At 39.4% G+C, this 15,375-nt stretch overlaps 1 protein-coding gene across 1 annotated transcript in view; it reads right to left on the reverse strand.

The window, feature by feature from the left end:
* Positions 1 to 15,375, reverse strand: part of fancm (FA complementation group M) — a 37,887-nt gene that overhangs the window by 7,506 nt on the left and 15,006 nt on the right. Inside the window, exons 5-13 of the mRNA XM_084381395.1 lie at positions 10,739 to 10,870; positions 10,308 to 10,440; positions 10,053 to 10,145; positions 9,742 to 9,846; positions 9,166 to 9,344; positions 8,306 to 8,512; positions 7,981 to 8,221; positions 7,727 to 7,875; positions 6,797 to 6,964 (exon numbers count right to left, since the gene is read on the reverse strand). Of these exons, the coding sequence (XP_084237521.1) occupies positions 6,797 to 6,964; positions 7,727 to 7,875; positions 7,981 to 8,221; positions 8,306 to 8,512; positions 9,166 to 9,344; positions 9,742 to 9,846; positions 10,053 to 10,145; positions 10,308 to 10,440; positions 10,739 to 10,870 (1,407 nt within the window). The remainder of the gene's footprint in view (positions 1 to 6,796; positions 6,965 to 7,726; positions 7,876 to 7,980; positions 8,222 to 8,305; positions 8,513 to 9,165; positions 9,345 to 9,741; positions 9,847 to 10,052; positions 10,146 to 10,307; positions 10,441 to 10,738; positions 10,871 to 15,375) is intronic.

Raw genomic sequence — 15,375 nt, forward strand, 5'->3', positions numbered from 1 at the left:
TAAAACATCAACCTGTCCCTCCATCTGTTATCTGGTTCTTACGAAAGCACACAGACATCGTAATCATCCGGCACCTGTCATCCGTGCAAACCATATGATGTGGAAGTGATTCATCTAGAGTGGTATCCTGCCCGGGCCGATGGGGTGCCATCAAACCTGTGACCAGCAGGGTGAGGATGCTCAGTGAACAGAAAAGAAAGAAACCTTAATATAGAGTGAGAGCGAGTGTGTACGGGGGGGAAAAAGACTGGGGTTTTCCTAGAAAGAGGGCAATAAAACCAGATGTGAAGAGAACTTATGTCATTGTATTAAATAAAGCGTCATACTGAATAGATTGGGAGATTTGAGTGGTAACAAATGGCCCCGGGCGTTGTTAAAAATGGGCAACAGTGCATAAAAGACCTTCTTACGGTGAGGAAACTGGTCATAGCTCACATGAAAAAGTGACTGTCTCTGCTGTTATAAAACAGCCTTCATACGTGCCACTTTCGACATGCCCCAAAGGCCTTTTGATCCAGAAAAAATTGGGTAAGACCCTGCTGTACACTGTATGGTGTCACCAGCCCACTGTACCACCAGTTCAACTCTGTGAAACTGTTCTCATAATTATCCATGCTTTCAACACCAAATCACCAAATACGTAAGTGACTTTAAAATTAAACCATTTCTGTGTGCAGCTGACCTGGTGGAAATTAGTCATGCCCTATTTTCTTTTTCTGTCTTCATTATTTAACTCTATATTCAGTAAAAAAATAAATAAATAAATAAAAATAACCAAAGTCACCTCAAGCCTTTTCACTGGAAGTACAATTTTACTTATCTTATTATTATTTAGCCAGGAAGGTCACACTGAGATACAAGATCTCTTCTTCCAGCGTTAGGGTTTTAATCACGTATAAGGTCTTAAATGGACTGACTCCAGCCTGTATTTCTAAACTACTGAGCCCATACATGCAAAGACAAACACTTGGGTTCTTTTTTAGGCTTCTAGCCCGACACAAGTACCAAAAACTTGTACCACAAACCCTGGTAGACAATTTTACCAATTTGGTGCATATGTTCTGGGGGCAAGTATCAACCAAAATATAACGGGTCATATTGCTTTGTGCATGTGGGCGTGACCTATTTGTCATTGCATGCTATAGGAGTCTTTTGCTTAATTTGCTGTGAGCTGGAACGAGCTAGAGAAATGAAACCTGATGCTGGCACAGAACCACCGATAGTCGTGTTTATGCCCAGGACAGGACGATCTTCGAAGGCCCCCCAAGCAGATTATTTCAAGGGTTGGAAGACCTTTTTGGGCCCTCCCATGGCCCAGGGCCCAGGACAACCAACCAGGAGTTGGGCACTACAATTTAAAGCTGAAAACTTGAAAGCTTTGAAAGGTAGACCCCTCCACACCACAAGTCCAAATGCTTTGAAATTTAACACACAACTACTACTTAATGTGCTCTTGGACAATAAAAGGCCACCATGATTTTGAGTGCGCCATTACTGAAATGACTGCATGACGGCATACAGTCCAGTTTCACTCCTCCTTTAAACAGGATTAAAGTTGCGTAGGTGACTTTGTGCTGCTTTGCTGCAGCAGCAATGAGTGAATATTGTGAGTGTAATATTGTTTAATTGCAGGAAGAGTTCCTGCTCTCATCATGTGGCATGACCTGAATGAACGAAACCAATTCGACTCCTGATCAGCAGGTTTCTTACTCCGAGACTGGATGCCAGTATGGCGGATGGCGTTCTCATCGGACATTTTTATTGTTCACTTGTTCCGACATGTCTATCATGTTTATTGCATCTCATTGGGTTGCTATTTGTGGTCCCGACAAGGTTGTTTGCCAACATGCTTGTGCAACAGCTTTTGAAATTTTCAGCACGAACAGAAAACAAGTTATGTGATTGCTGTGTTTGAGATTCCTTCTGCATTGGAGACACAAGTTACTGTTTACAACTAAAGACATACTACATGTTAGCTAACCACTTCACTTTAAAACGTGTATTATTTTCCACTCGAGAAGCACAAGAGGCCACAGGTTTATCGTCTAAAGTAACTCCTGCTCGTTGCAGTGTTTACTGTGAAAACTGTGAAATGCCTGAACAATTATTTCTTCACATTTGGACTATTAACCTAAATAGTTTTATGAGACAACACCTGGAGGTAAACACAGCTTGGAGGCTTCGACGTTCGCATGAGAGCTGTAATTAACTCAACACTCAGCATTTCTCAATAAGGGCGGAATACTTAAGACAGGCGAGGCTTCCCGCTAAAAAAAAATTAATCTATTTATACTTTAAACATATTCAAATACAATACAAATATTGTTAGTGATGTTTCCCTGTTGAAAAAATACATCAACGGGAGTCGACAGGAGTTGTATTAATGCTTCATCGTGTTCCTCACTTGAAGATACATTTTATTATCTTATATCTTGTGAGTTTCTTGACATGCTCAGACTCAATACCCACAGGATTAACCTTAACCCCTGGTGGCGCAATTAATTAATGATCAGATTAAGGCTGTAGATCTAGAGATGTAGCAGACTGAAATAAACTTGATGACGAAGACAGAGACGGAGAGAGAGAGCGCTGCAGAGGCTGGAAAGGTCAGAGGGTTTTTTGTTGTTTCAGACTGCATGATGAAGGAAGCAGCAAAGTGGAAACTCCTCTCCGTTGATTATCTCACCGCGCTACAATAACGAAGACACACACAAAAGAATGCAGCACCCGTAATAATCAGCCTGCGTGACTTTGTTTCCAAACATGCTACGGCTCAAATTACTAGAAATTGGTCGACTGAAGCAACCCCAGCTGCCCTGATTCACATGATGCTCCACTGCAAGATAGGCCGAAGCAATTAATCAAAATTTATCAAAATCACAATATGCCCTTGATAACAGTAAAATGTGTTAGGACATAGATCCTCCATCCTTCGAATCATATTCTCCAGACGTAAGAGAACATGCTTGTCTGGTCCAGACCCCAGCAAAAATCACATGATCATATGGCATATCTATTTTTTATTAATAGCATTAGACCCTACTGCAAATGTGGCAAAGAACAGAAAAAGCTATGGTTACTGACTGCAAACAAAAATGAATTGTCATGTAAATTCAGGCTTATATAAAGGCCCTGATATGGCAACGCAAGAATCATTAAATCTACATTAAGATAAAAGGTGGCGAGGAAGAGTACAGGGCTGCATCTGACGTCAGACAGTTAGGCTAGATGAGTTGCCATCTACTTAAAGCTAATGCCCGACCAATACATCAGTTTTGATGAATTAGTCAATATGGACACATATGAAAACTCTTGTTTTAAGAAATAATCACGCTGAAAAACATACTTGGGTTTATTTAAAATCATTAAATTCCCAGCGAGTTTACCGTGTCAGTGCGCTGGTGCAGTTTAGACAATAAACTTGATTATGAAATGGAAAAATATCCTGTGTCCATTACATATCATTGTTTGACAGCACACTTGAGCGATCGTTACAAAAAGCCTATAATTTGGTGAACCTAGAACCTAGACTAATTGTCTTCTTTTATCTTTTTTGTTTTGCATCTGTTTTCTGATCTCCCGCTCCCCTCCTCAGCCCAATACGCTCTACATGTAGGTCATAATGGCCCGACCTACTTCCAGCTTCCTGGCTTTATGTAACAGTTCAGAGAAACGTTACATAATCACAGAAGAGCAGGCCCGCCGCCTGCCTGCCTGCTTGCCTGCTCTATGTCCCCTCATCACAAAGAGAAAGAGGCAGCACAATGAAAAGCACAGCATGGTTTTGAACTCACCCAGACAGAAAATTGCTTCAAATAAGACTAATGGCTTCTGTGGTGCGAGGTTGTTAAAGTTGGATATGTGCTGGTAAGATTCATAGGGGGAAAAAAGCTTGGCCTTTCATTTAAGTACTTCTTTTTTTGTTGTCCCTCTGATGGCCTCCTTGCAAATACAGGCCGAGCAAGTAAGCCGGCTGACGCACTCCCTACCGAAGTAAAGATGAGTGGAACAACAGCAACAGGCTGCTCGTGTGTTAATGGAAACACGTCTGTTTGCACAAACTGTGGATGTCTAGTGAATGTTAAATAGGAGTATTGTTCAGGATGGTGGATCTGTCTAATTCTAGGAAGACAACACTGCAGGGGAAGACAAAAAAGACACACAAAAAAAGCTTAATTAATTTTAAAAAATCTTCTTTCAGGGATGTTTCGTGCAGTTTGTTTGTATCTCAGACATTGGACACAGGTTTTGGAGTTTAGTTTAACTTGGTGGAAAGTAATAATGATTCCTTTTGACATACAGTGATCCAGGTTTGGTCCCAGGAATTTTCAAAACTATTTTTTAATCTATCTCAAATGTTTTCCTCATAATAGAGCACTCACTTGAATGAATAAAAAATGGACTGACCCCAATGATTATTTATGCATAACTTGATGCACATCGAGATTAAAAAACCTTTTTACATTTACGACGATTAAAAACAACAGATTTAGAGGACGTGCAGCTTCAGCAAAAGTGGTGTAATGTAACTCATTACACTAACTCGAGCACTGTAGTTTTTAAATGTTCTACTACTTTATATTTCAACTTTACTACATTTCAGATGCACATATTGGACAGCTGCAGTTACTCGATACTTCTCAGGTTAGTAGTTTCCATAAAATAAAGTCAAAATAATAAAGGTAAATAATATCTGTTTATAAAATTATGCATTGTTCCGTAATAAACTACCCAACAGTATATGCAGTAATAATAATACATCATGCACAGTAATAATACAACATTGAAAGAGGTCATTCTGCTGCATAGTATTGATACTTCAAAAGGTGCAATATGTAATAATTTTAGTTGAAAACAATCAAAAATTTAAAATTATTAACATACCATGAATAACATCTACGTATTGTGTTGCAAAGGTACACAGGATAATTTACTGTATATCAAATAAGCACAAAGCAATTAGTGATTACTCCTATTTATTGAATAACTAATGACTGCAGAGGGAACACAACACATGCAGTATTAGAGCGGCAACAATTAACTGATTAATTGAAAACTATTAAATTTATTTGCTTAATTATTAATTTGATTAATTTACGCCACCACCACAGTAAAATATATTTTGGTTGTGGACAAAACAAAACATTTGAGGATTAGTGGTCGACTCAGGATATAAGGGGGCAGGGCCGAATAAAATAAAAGGGGCACCAGCACACAGAAAGGGTACTGAATGGGCAACCTAGAGGTCACTTCTGCAGAATTTTTTCAAAAGTCGGGGGCATTTTTCACTATTTTGTGACATTTTATATGCTATGCAACAATCAATTAATCGAGAAAATAATAGACAATGAAAAAACCCCCAATAAAAATCATTGTCTCTGCCATAAAACAGGAAATGTCCCTGCACTGCTTGAGGTTCAGGTTTGAGCCCTTTGAGTTTTACAGGGTATTAAATATAGCTTCTGGAGACAAAATGTTGTCAGCTGTTTTTTTCTCATTTGTCTGAACAAATTTTTGAAAATAAGTTATCCTTTGTTCACTGGGTCCTTCATGACCTGAAATCATCCCTGGAGGCGTGTGAGACATTAGCTGCCATCTAGCCCAGTGATCCGGTTTTGTTTTTACAGGTGGGATAATTCTCTCCTTCCCAAGTATGGTCAAGACTAACTCTGCAGGGCGAAAAAAAAAGTAATAAGAGCCCTTGCACTTGTTAGTTCAGCCAGTAGTCAGTTTTACCATAATCTCTGACCCAATTTCAAGGATTTGGACAAAGTCGGGGGGTGTTATCGATGGCACAATCTTGTGAAAGAGCAGATGGTGAGAGCAGGAGGCCTTTGGAGGTGCAAAGGTGTGTAATGTGAGGGGTTGGCAGAGTGTAAACAAGGTCAAAAAGAGAGCGATGGAGGAGTCTTGTGGCTAAATTACGTGTCTGATGTTGCTTATCAAACAGCGCCATGGTAACACATCAACACAGCGTGGTTTGTAAAACATATTTCACTGCTAGAGACCTTTTGTAGATTCAGCATGATAACGACTGCTGTGTGACCAGTGCTAGTAGATCTGATGACCTTGCTGATATAATTGATCCATTCAAGCTACCAGTAAAACAAGATTGGCATCAATGAGCAGTTAAGACCGCAGACCAAGCTGGTGTGAGGTCAGAAAAAAAGTGATTAGATATGAGCTTTGAAGCTGTAAACATCCAGCCTTGATCTATTGACAACATTATGACTGAGAGAGAAAAGTTCTAGTTCACCTGTCCATAGGAATATTTTGCCACACATCACCAAAATTACATCTTGATCTAAAATAGCATTACGTTACTTAGCGTTACGTGTTTCATCACGTCCGTGATTTCAAAAGTGCTATTTTTGTTATTTCCTTTTAAAATGTTTTTTAGGTGAAATCTAATTTGAGAGAAATGAAGACGAGAGGAGGGGCAGCCTGGAAACATCCTGTTGAAGATAAATGAATTAAGAAAAACAAACTAAAACCACAATTACACCACAGAGCCTGTTTATCATGCCAGGAATTTGCCTTCCAGGTCAAAACGATGAATGTAGTAACTCACAATCGTGGCTTCACATGCAACTCAGCTGACTCCCTTCAGCCTGGTGAGTTTATAAAATTTGCTCTTCTCTTGCATAAACACTTTTATGAAAGGAAGCAACGTTTATGTAAGACTTTTGAGGTTATTTACCTTTATGACGCATCGTAGGGCTACATTCGCTTCATTCTTGATTCTCACAGAGTTAAATCACAGCAATATAATCATACATTAACCTCGTGTTCTCACCTCATTTTCCTCTCTCATGCCGTCTATGAGCTCCATCACTTTAATGAAGTGGTGGCAGCGGAGGGAGTGATCCACAGCATGGGTGGGAAGCGCTTTGTGCTGCCAGTGTCTCCATTCCCACAAAGACAGCTCTCTGGAAACTGGTCTCTGGTTTTTGGAAACTTCCTCCTTCGGGACATGAAATGAAACCATAGAAAAGTTATGTGTCATATAATATACAGCATAATGTTTTAATTTGCTGTGCTATATTTATGTTATAAAATACTGTTTAAAAAGTAACAATATATTCAAGCCAGACACAGGCAGGAATAAAGAGACTAGGCACTAAAATGAAGCATTCAGACAGAGGTGCTGCAGCAATGGAAAGTATGAGAAAAATAATGTGTTTTATGAACATTAAAGTATGTCAACATTTTCGAGTAGACACCCAAAATAAACAATTGAACCTGAGAATGAGCATAATATGAGATCTTTAAGATTTAGACAGCTTATATCATGGAAAACTGAAGCTCTGCCACTGTGTTATGTCAAAAACGGGAGCCAACGCAGATTTGCTCAGAGTTGCAGACCCATTACAGGCTCCAAACAAATCCAAACCTGAGAGGTCCATTCAATATATCTGGATATCAATTATGTTACAGTACTTCCAATGTGCCTGTTTGATTAAAAGATGTTAAATTTCAAATGCTTGATGACTCTTGGCCCATCAAATTTTTTTAAAAACTACTGAATAAAAGTTTGTTCTATGTATCTATAATGTATTATTTCATTATTGAAGGATCTTAACTTATATTGTCTGTTGGTTTCATGGATTGGATGTGTATGCTAGCCTCAAAATGGGACAGATTTATCTTCATGTCGTCCATTGTTTGGTACTCTTCAGACCTGTTAAAGAGAGAAACTAACAAACAAAGAAATAAAGAAAGAAACCTGAGGTGGTGGATCAGTCGGTAAGGTCATGAAGTGGGACTGTTTCAGGGTTGGATGAGCTTCGTCGTTCTCCAGCCTCATGGTGGACGCCCAGAGGGAATATTCAGTACTGCTCAGAAACCCGTCCGATGTTGTGCTGCCCTGGCGAACTAACACATCAGACACACACAAACTCAGAAAACCATGTCCACTTTTTCCTGTCAAAAAAGCTTTTTTCTCCATCTCCATTTTGAATAATTAAAATCTAGTCTCACTCAGGTTTTGAGGGTGGATGAGTGAGGCCCGTCCTTCAGAGTGGGACCTCCGACCCCTGACAGACCGCCTGCTGTTCTCCTGATGGTCGAACTGGCCACAGGTAATGTGCATCTTATGCAGGGTGGGGTTCACCCCCTCAGGCAGCATACGGGGACTGTTGGGGTACATGTGGAACCCGCTTTTGCTGCTGATAATGGACTTGTACACACTGCGCTTGTTGCTTTGGCTCTGGTTGTAGGTCTGAGGAACACAAAGGCTAAAAATTTGGTATAGGTGTTTAAATGTTAAGTGCATTTGGTAGAGCAACCAATGTTAAACACTCACCCTCTCCTCGCGTCCCTCAGCCAGGATGACAACAATGCGTCCCTGCCGCTTACGTCCAGTACGTCCCATTCGCTGCACCAGGCGGATGGGATTCTTCTGAGCGTCGAAGCATACAATGAGGTCCACCTCTCCGATATCCAGCCCCTCTTCCCCAACACAGGTCGACACCAGCGTGTTGAAGCCTCCCTGACGGAACCTGTGCACCACCTACAACACGTGAACAGCAGAAACAAAGCAAGAAATTGTCAATGTACTCTTTCACTTGTGTATCTAGTATGTAATTACGTACTTGTGCTAGTGACTTTAATTGAGGTCATTGTGTAAACGTTCTGAACAAAATGCCCCTTTTTATAACATATTACGGATCTGGTTTATTTTTAGTAAATGCTGTGCGTACAAGACATAATGTACATTTACATCCAAGTGTCATCCCTGTGTCATTTATTTAGAAGAAAATGGAACAGACTGTAGACAGAGACAGACAGAGAAACTTCAGTGCTAAGCAACCAGCACTGAAAACATCCCCATCCACCCACTTTTCTGCTTGTTTACAAGATACATTTCTTCAGTACCACAAATTAGACAAGAAGAAAGACACAAAAGAAGTTTCAATTAAGTCTCCAGATGAAAGATGAACCATAAACTGGGTATAAAATTATAGTAATTTTACCCTCCGTAAAAGGATTGTGAAATGGTATTTTAGTGTCTTTAGAGGCGCCTTTTGATTGCCCTTTCATTGCGGAGCAAGCTCACAATACTTCAGGAAGCACAACCAAGGAAAACTTAAATTAAAATCTTAATTCACTTAAACCTCACTGTAAATCTGCCCTCAATTCAAGAATGAGTCATAGAGTCTCTACCTCCAGTTGCTCCTTCTGGGTGAAACCTTTCACTCCCTTCCCTGCTGAGGCTTGGCCCATAAACGTCATGACCCTTATCAGCGGAGCATGGCGGTTCAACATAGCTGCGATCTCCTGCACGCTCTCACGGAACGATGAAAAGATCATCACACGGGTGCTTACTTCCTGAGGACCTGAACCTGTACATTAATAAGACAGAAGAGACACAGTATGAGCCGATTACTGACTCGGCTTTAACGAACAGTGTGCCTGTTTGTTCTGTGATCCTCTGCAAATTTAATATGCTATGTGTAAACATAGCCTCATCAAACATTATAGGATTGGAAACGCCGTTTGGATACTGTGAAGCTGTTAATTAAATTGGGATTCACGGAGAGGCCGTAAACATCACACAATAAGCTTCACTATTGCGTCTTTAATGTAAGCCTAGCAACAAGGTTAAACAGTTTCAACAAAAGACTCAATGCTTTCTCTTTGCTGTATGTAGAACATGACTATATTTCAGCCCTAACACAGAACGATCACTGCATGTATGAGTCACATATCAGTGTTGCACTGCTATAATAAGTAAATCACCAGTATTGTTTGCTGAGCTCTCAGCCCACAGTCTGAAATGCTGTAGCACCACCTCCTCCAGTTTCTCCAGTTTGGGGTGACTGTACACGAATGGCTCATCTGGACCTAGAAGTATTAATCATAGAGGGTGTTAATCAAACAGGGGCTGTGTAATATTTTCTACATTTTAAAGTAGCTTGTATATTGAGATATTTATTTTCTTAACTGGACAAAAGTGGTATCCAGATACTTCCCATCAAAATGCCTCAACCAACTACATACAACAGCTCAGAAATGTGACTGAAGTGTCTGATGAATGATAGTTCAGTTACCAGCAGATGGCTTCACAAACATTGCTTCCATCTCATGGTAAAGGTCCATGAAGGTGGGAGTCCGCTGCAGCTCATTTCTGGCCCTAGACATCTCTGAACCAAACAAAGCAAACACTTCAGCATTATGCATTAATGAGTGTAAATACACCCAGGGGCACTGATGAACTGATGGAGAAATGCTCTCTAATGCAGCACATGTATCTGTGGACAAAGTGCAACAAAATACACTGAAAGCCTGAAGGCAAGGTGACCGACCTCTGGATCCGTCCATGATTCCCTGGATGTAGAAGAAGAGCGACCGGAGCCCCATCTGCATCAGCAGCTCGTAGCCGTGATACAGACTGATGCAAAGGGCAAAGTCGCCCTCCAGCATTCCCTGCTGTGGACCCTGTGGAGAGGAGAGCATGTAAGTCCACAAGACCACTGTCAGACCACTGGTAGGACCACAGGAGAAAAAAAATCAAAATTTTAAGCTTTATGTATATCAACACGTGTGTGTGTCTGTGTGTGTGTGTTTGTATGTATGTTTTTAACTTGTTTGATAACCTTTCCCATTTTTGTCAGATGCGGGGCTCCATACATCTTAAAAAGGAGGACCAGCAGGATCATATTATGTAAAAATGTATACTCAAGCAAACAGTATTTCACACAATAGCACTTAAAGATTCATAGAACCGAGTCTGTGCCTTGATCTGTGGCGGTGGGTTCTTGCGGAACTGATCCCTGGCGAGGATGAGCTGGTATTTGCTGAGAGACCGCAGGTCTTTGTGTGCCATCACCCGGTTCTGGACCAGACGAGACATGAATTTCTCCAGCACCTGGCAGGAAGAATAACAAACAGATACACAGGGTCATCGATAATAGGCCACTTCCTGTCTTAAAGTGTAATGCATCAGACTGACTGACTGCTAAGTGCATCCACATAGACACACAGGCACACACAAATGCATGACCCCTGTGAATCTTTTAGATTTGCAGGTGTTACCTCTATTAGTAAACAGACTTGCACAGACTGAATAATAGTCTTACTTCAACGGGAGACACATAATAACACTAAAATATTCTTTCTTCGTCCTGTCCTCATTTCCTTATAATAGGAAGAGAGATGGAAGCAGTTTTTCAAACAGACAATTTCCACAAAATCTATTCATCTTCACCACTGCAGATAATCAGAGACAGGGTCATTACAATTTCAATTTCAGCTGTGTGGAGCTGCTGCTCTAGAAACCAAACAGGATAAAAGGATGTCTGAAAGAAGAAGTGGGCTGCCATTTGGAATCAATTCATAAAAAAAGTAAAACATAAAAAAGAGAGATTTTATAACAAGTGACAAGCAATTTAGTTCTTTTGATTTGTAAGTTATACTTGTGTTATAAAGTGTAATTAGAAAATCATTCGACAAGTAGGCCGAATTCTAGGTCTATATTAAACACTTTTTTTTTTTTCAATTTATAGTTAGTTTTATAATAATATAGGCAACATTTTAACATTTCTAAACATGTTTTTTAAAATATTGTATACATTATAGGGTATATAAATGGATTTTATTTTCATTTTTCATATAATACATATTAAACTTTTTGTTTTTTTCATTTTGTTGGGCAATCAAGCATCATAATGAACAAAATGAGAACAAACACAAGACCTTCCCTGCTGCATGTGACATAAAAAGTCATTCACATGATTCAAAGTTTTCACTAGAAATAAATTGATTATTTGAGTAAAACTTATTTTACAGCCACTCTACCATCTTCTGATGAACCGGTAGTTCAAGGTAAGATGGCTTACCCTCACAGCTGTCTTAACACAGATATTTTTTATTATATATTTCATAAACACCTTGACCATCTCTCTGAGCAACAAGTGCTCATACAATAATAATAGGATAAAATAGAATAGGGAAACTTCTTTCTCTCTTACGTGGAAAAAAATGCAAATTTGAAGCTTTTTTCTCGAAGAGGAAACTCAGCGGTCAACCCGATTTCTGCTAAACATCAGCCTGCCTGTCCGAGGTGAAATGTGAGTGTGCACAGCTTATGAAGGCAAAAGCAAAGACTTAAATAACAGCCTTTAATTCCCCCGACCTTTCAGAAAACATCAACAGCTATATCACCTAGCCCTCAATGTTCTTTTATAACGAGGCCACCTCATGTCTTTGGGACTGTGCTTCATCACATATGATATGGTTCAAACTCGAAAACAGTGACCTAACAAGTGATCGCTAAAGAAGATTTATCAACAAACCATAGCTAAGTGAAATGATGCAATGCCATTATTTGAAATACTGCAGGGACTTTATTTCTGTTGTGGGGTGAGATTATAAAGAGTTTACTTTTTTAGTGAGTTGTTTAGTGTATTGGACAGAAAAGAGGATTATTTGAATGAGGAGGGGTATTATTTATTTATTTTTTATTAAAAATTTCGACTATTCATTCCTCTGTTTTCTTTTTTAAAGAAATTGTAATACAAAATGTTATAAAACAGATTCTTGAATCTCTAAGGCAAGTCATGCTTTCAATCTGTGTAAATGTACACATGTACAGTGTGTGTACTTGTACATGTTTGTACTGTACATGTGAATGTGAATGTATGTTTCTTTATTGCTGACATTTTTAACAAAATGATTCAGACATGGTTAGAACAGGTGTAGACAATGATGGACCACTGAAGGGGATGAGATGAACGAGGAGATTTAGTTGCACAGTGCAGGTTTAATTCAGCACAGGGTACAAAGGTAAAGATATACCGGAAGGACCCGAAAAGACTGTAGATTTTCAATAAACGTCAACATAAGAGAAATACATTTGTGAGTTAAAGGAAACTTGTGGTTGAATACTTAAAATTCGACAATTTTGAATCAATTAAACACGGCAACATGAAGTCTTACGTCTTCTGTGTATGATTTACTGTATGTGCATGTCTGTGTGGTTGTGTGTGTCGGAGAGAATCGGACAGCACTGAGAGAAAGAGCCACAACATTGTCTAAAGCAACTTGAACTTGAACTTGAAGATGGTTACAAAGCAAAATCTCTCTCCCTACTGTAGTTAATTGACAGGTGGAGCTCGATGAGAGAATGTGTACGCAGCAGACTGGACCAGATTATGAGATTACACAGGACCAGATTACTGAGGTTGCTATTTTTGTCTGGCTGGAATGTGGAGTGAAATGACAGAAAGTGCCGAAAGAAAAACTGAGTTCTAGTTCGAGTCCTAGTTTTCTGCGGTCCAATTTAGGCCTGCTGAGTACTTTTACCTGAGGGTGCAATAGAGCAGGGGGTCTGGGGAAAATACCCATCACAATATCCCTGAGCACAAAGTGACGTCTTAATTTGCCCAAAAACAGTCCAAAACCCCCCAAACAAATTCAAGTGTGTTTGTCATGTATGCTTGAAAAATGATCTAAATGATTACTTGATTACGAAACATAGTTATTTCAATTACCTTTTCCATGTATGAGGTATATTTATGAGTCATCTAGCAAGACGTGTGTGCTAACGGAGTATTAGTCTTTGTTGACCAGTATATTTACTTACATAGCCATCTGTTGATTCATTCTGAGGAATACATTAAAACCACAAAAGCTTGAAGTGTCCTACAGTTTCTATATCTTTTTGTGCTGTTACAATAGGAGATTTTTCAATAAAGCCATGAAAAACCTGTCACGATAACAGATAAACAGATGGTAAATGTTTATGTTTATGAAGGGAGTACAGAGAAAGACAGACAACAGTTGGGAAGTGGAGAAAAGATAAATTAGATTAATCCTTATATCCAATTAACACCTGCTGCATAAGTCTTACATGAAATGGTTACAAAAGAATGATTGATGACATAGTAGATATATTTTATATTTATTTTAATTTCATCCACCTACCATACCAGGACAATAAACAACAAACAATAAAGTTTATCGCTGTGACAGTAAATATCTTGTCAGTGTAAAGTATTAATACAGGTCTAAAAACGATTACAAATCAGTGCATTCTGTTTTTATTTGTTCAACACAGTGTCTCAGCTTTTCAGGAAACATTCGCAGAATAGGTCAGATGTCGCGAAAGCTGGTTTTGCTGTAATGCGCAAAACAGGGAGACAATCACTGTTCTTCCCCTGAAAATAGAGCAAGAGTTTCAGGCAACAGCAGATGGGGGGAGGAGGTGGAGGAGGGGGCAAAAAGCAAAAAAACAGAGGGAAAAACACTTTTAAGAAACTATCATGAAGAATATCACAGAAAGAGGGACTCTTTTCAGTCATGGTCTCATTTGTTTACAATAATAACAGTAATGTATCACAAGTAAAATAATAATGATACAACAAACATAGGGTAGTGTGGGGTAAGGGTCTCATAAAAATAGTAAAACAAACATGAAGTGAAGGTTGGATTTGGATTACTCAGAAAGCCAGTAAGATTATTAAAAAGAGGAGAGCAGAGGACATGTGCCAAATGACAACATCGTTGACGGCAGCCTCACTGAGCATGCTCAGTGGGGGCCAGCAGTTGATTGGTTGAGGGGGCATGGAGCTAAGTGACGTGGGGAGTGGGTGAACAAGCCAGTCTGTGTTCAGCTATTAATAACAGAACCTACACTGAGCTGAACTCTCACTCCTGCATGTCAACAATGGCGGGACTTCTTGATACATATCTGTGTGTCTGCGCGATGAAGCTTAGCCTTGCAATAACTGGCACTTTTAAGGAACGACAAGTATGAGGAAAGAAAAAGAACAGCCTGCTCTTCTCAAAGAGTGGAAATTACAGTATGATTAACCTGATTAATAAATGATGAAACCCTATTGTTAATGCGAGGGTTATTATTTCATTTATAAGGGCTGTCGAAAAATCAAAACGCAATTACAATGTGGCTGTGAGGTTTTATTATGACAAGATACAAAGACAAAGCACAACAATGGCACAGATGTGTATATGTTACAGCCAGGCAGGGGGTCTATTAGGTCAATCCCCCCCTTCTATAGTGCTGTAGGTCGTGTGTATGTGCAAATGTGTCTGTGTTTGCATGTGTGTATTTACATGAAGAATACTCCACACAGACTATTGAGGATTATATAATCACTCTCTACGTGCGTGTTGGAGGGTGCAACATGGTGGCTGGCTGTTGAGCGTCACAGATCGGAGGAAATCCTGCTTAGTCTGTCCCCTAGTGCACAAGTTCAGCTTTGTTTATTATCCTCGCAGTGGAAATGTTTGTTGTAAATCAACCGAAATAAAAGACAAAGTACTAAAATAATGAAACATGAAAAAAGATGAAACAAGACAAAGAACATAAGGCATAATTATTTAAAATGAATAAGCAGCTCTCTTTTTAAGAGG

The sequence above is a fragment of the Pagrus pagrus genome, assembly GCF_965226575.1.
Source record: "Pagrus pagrus genome assembly, chromosome: 18".
Taxonomy (NCBI): domain Eukaryota; kingdom Metazoa; phylum Chordata; class Actinopteri; order Spariformes; family Sparidae; genus Pagrus; species Pagrus pagrus.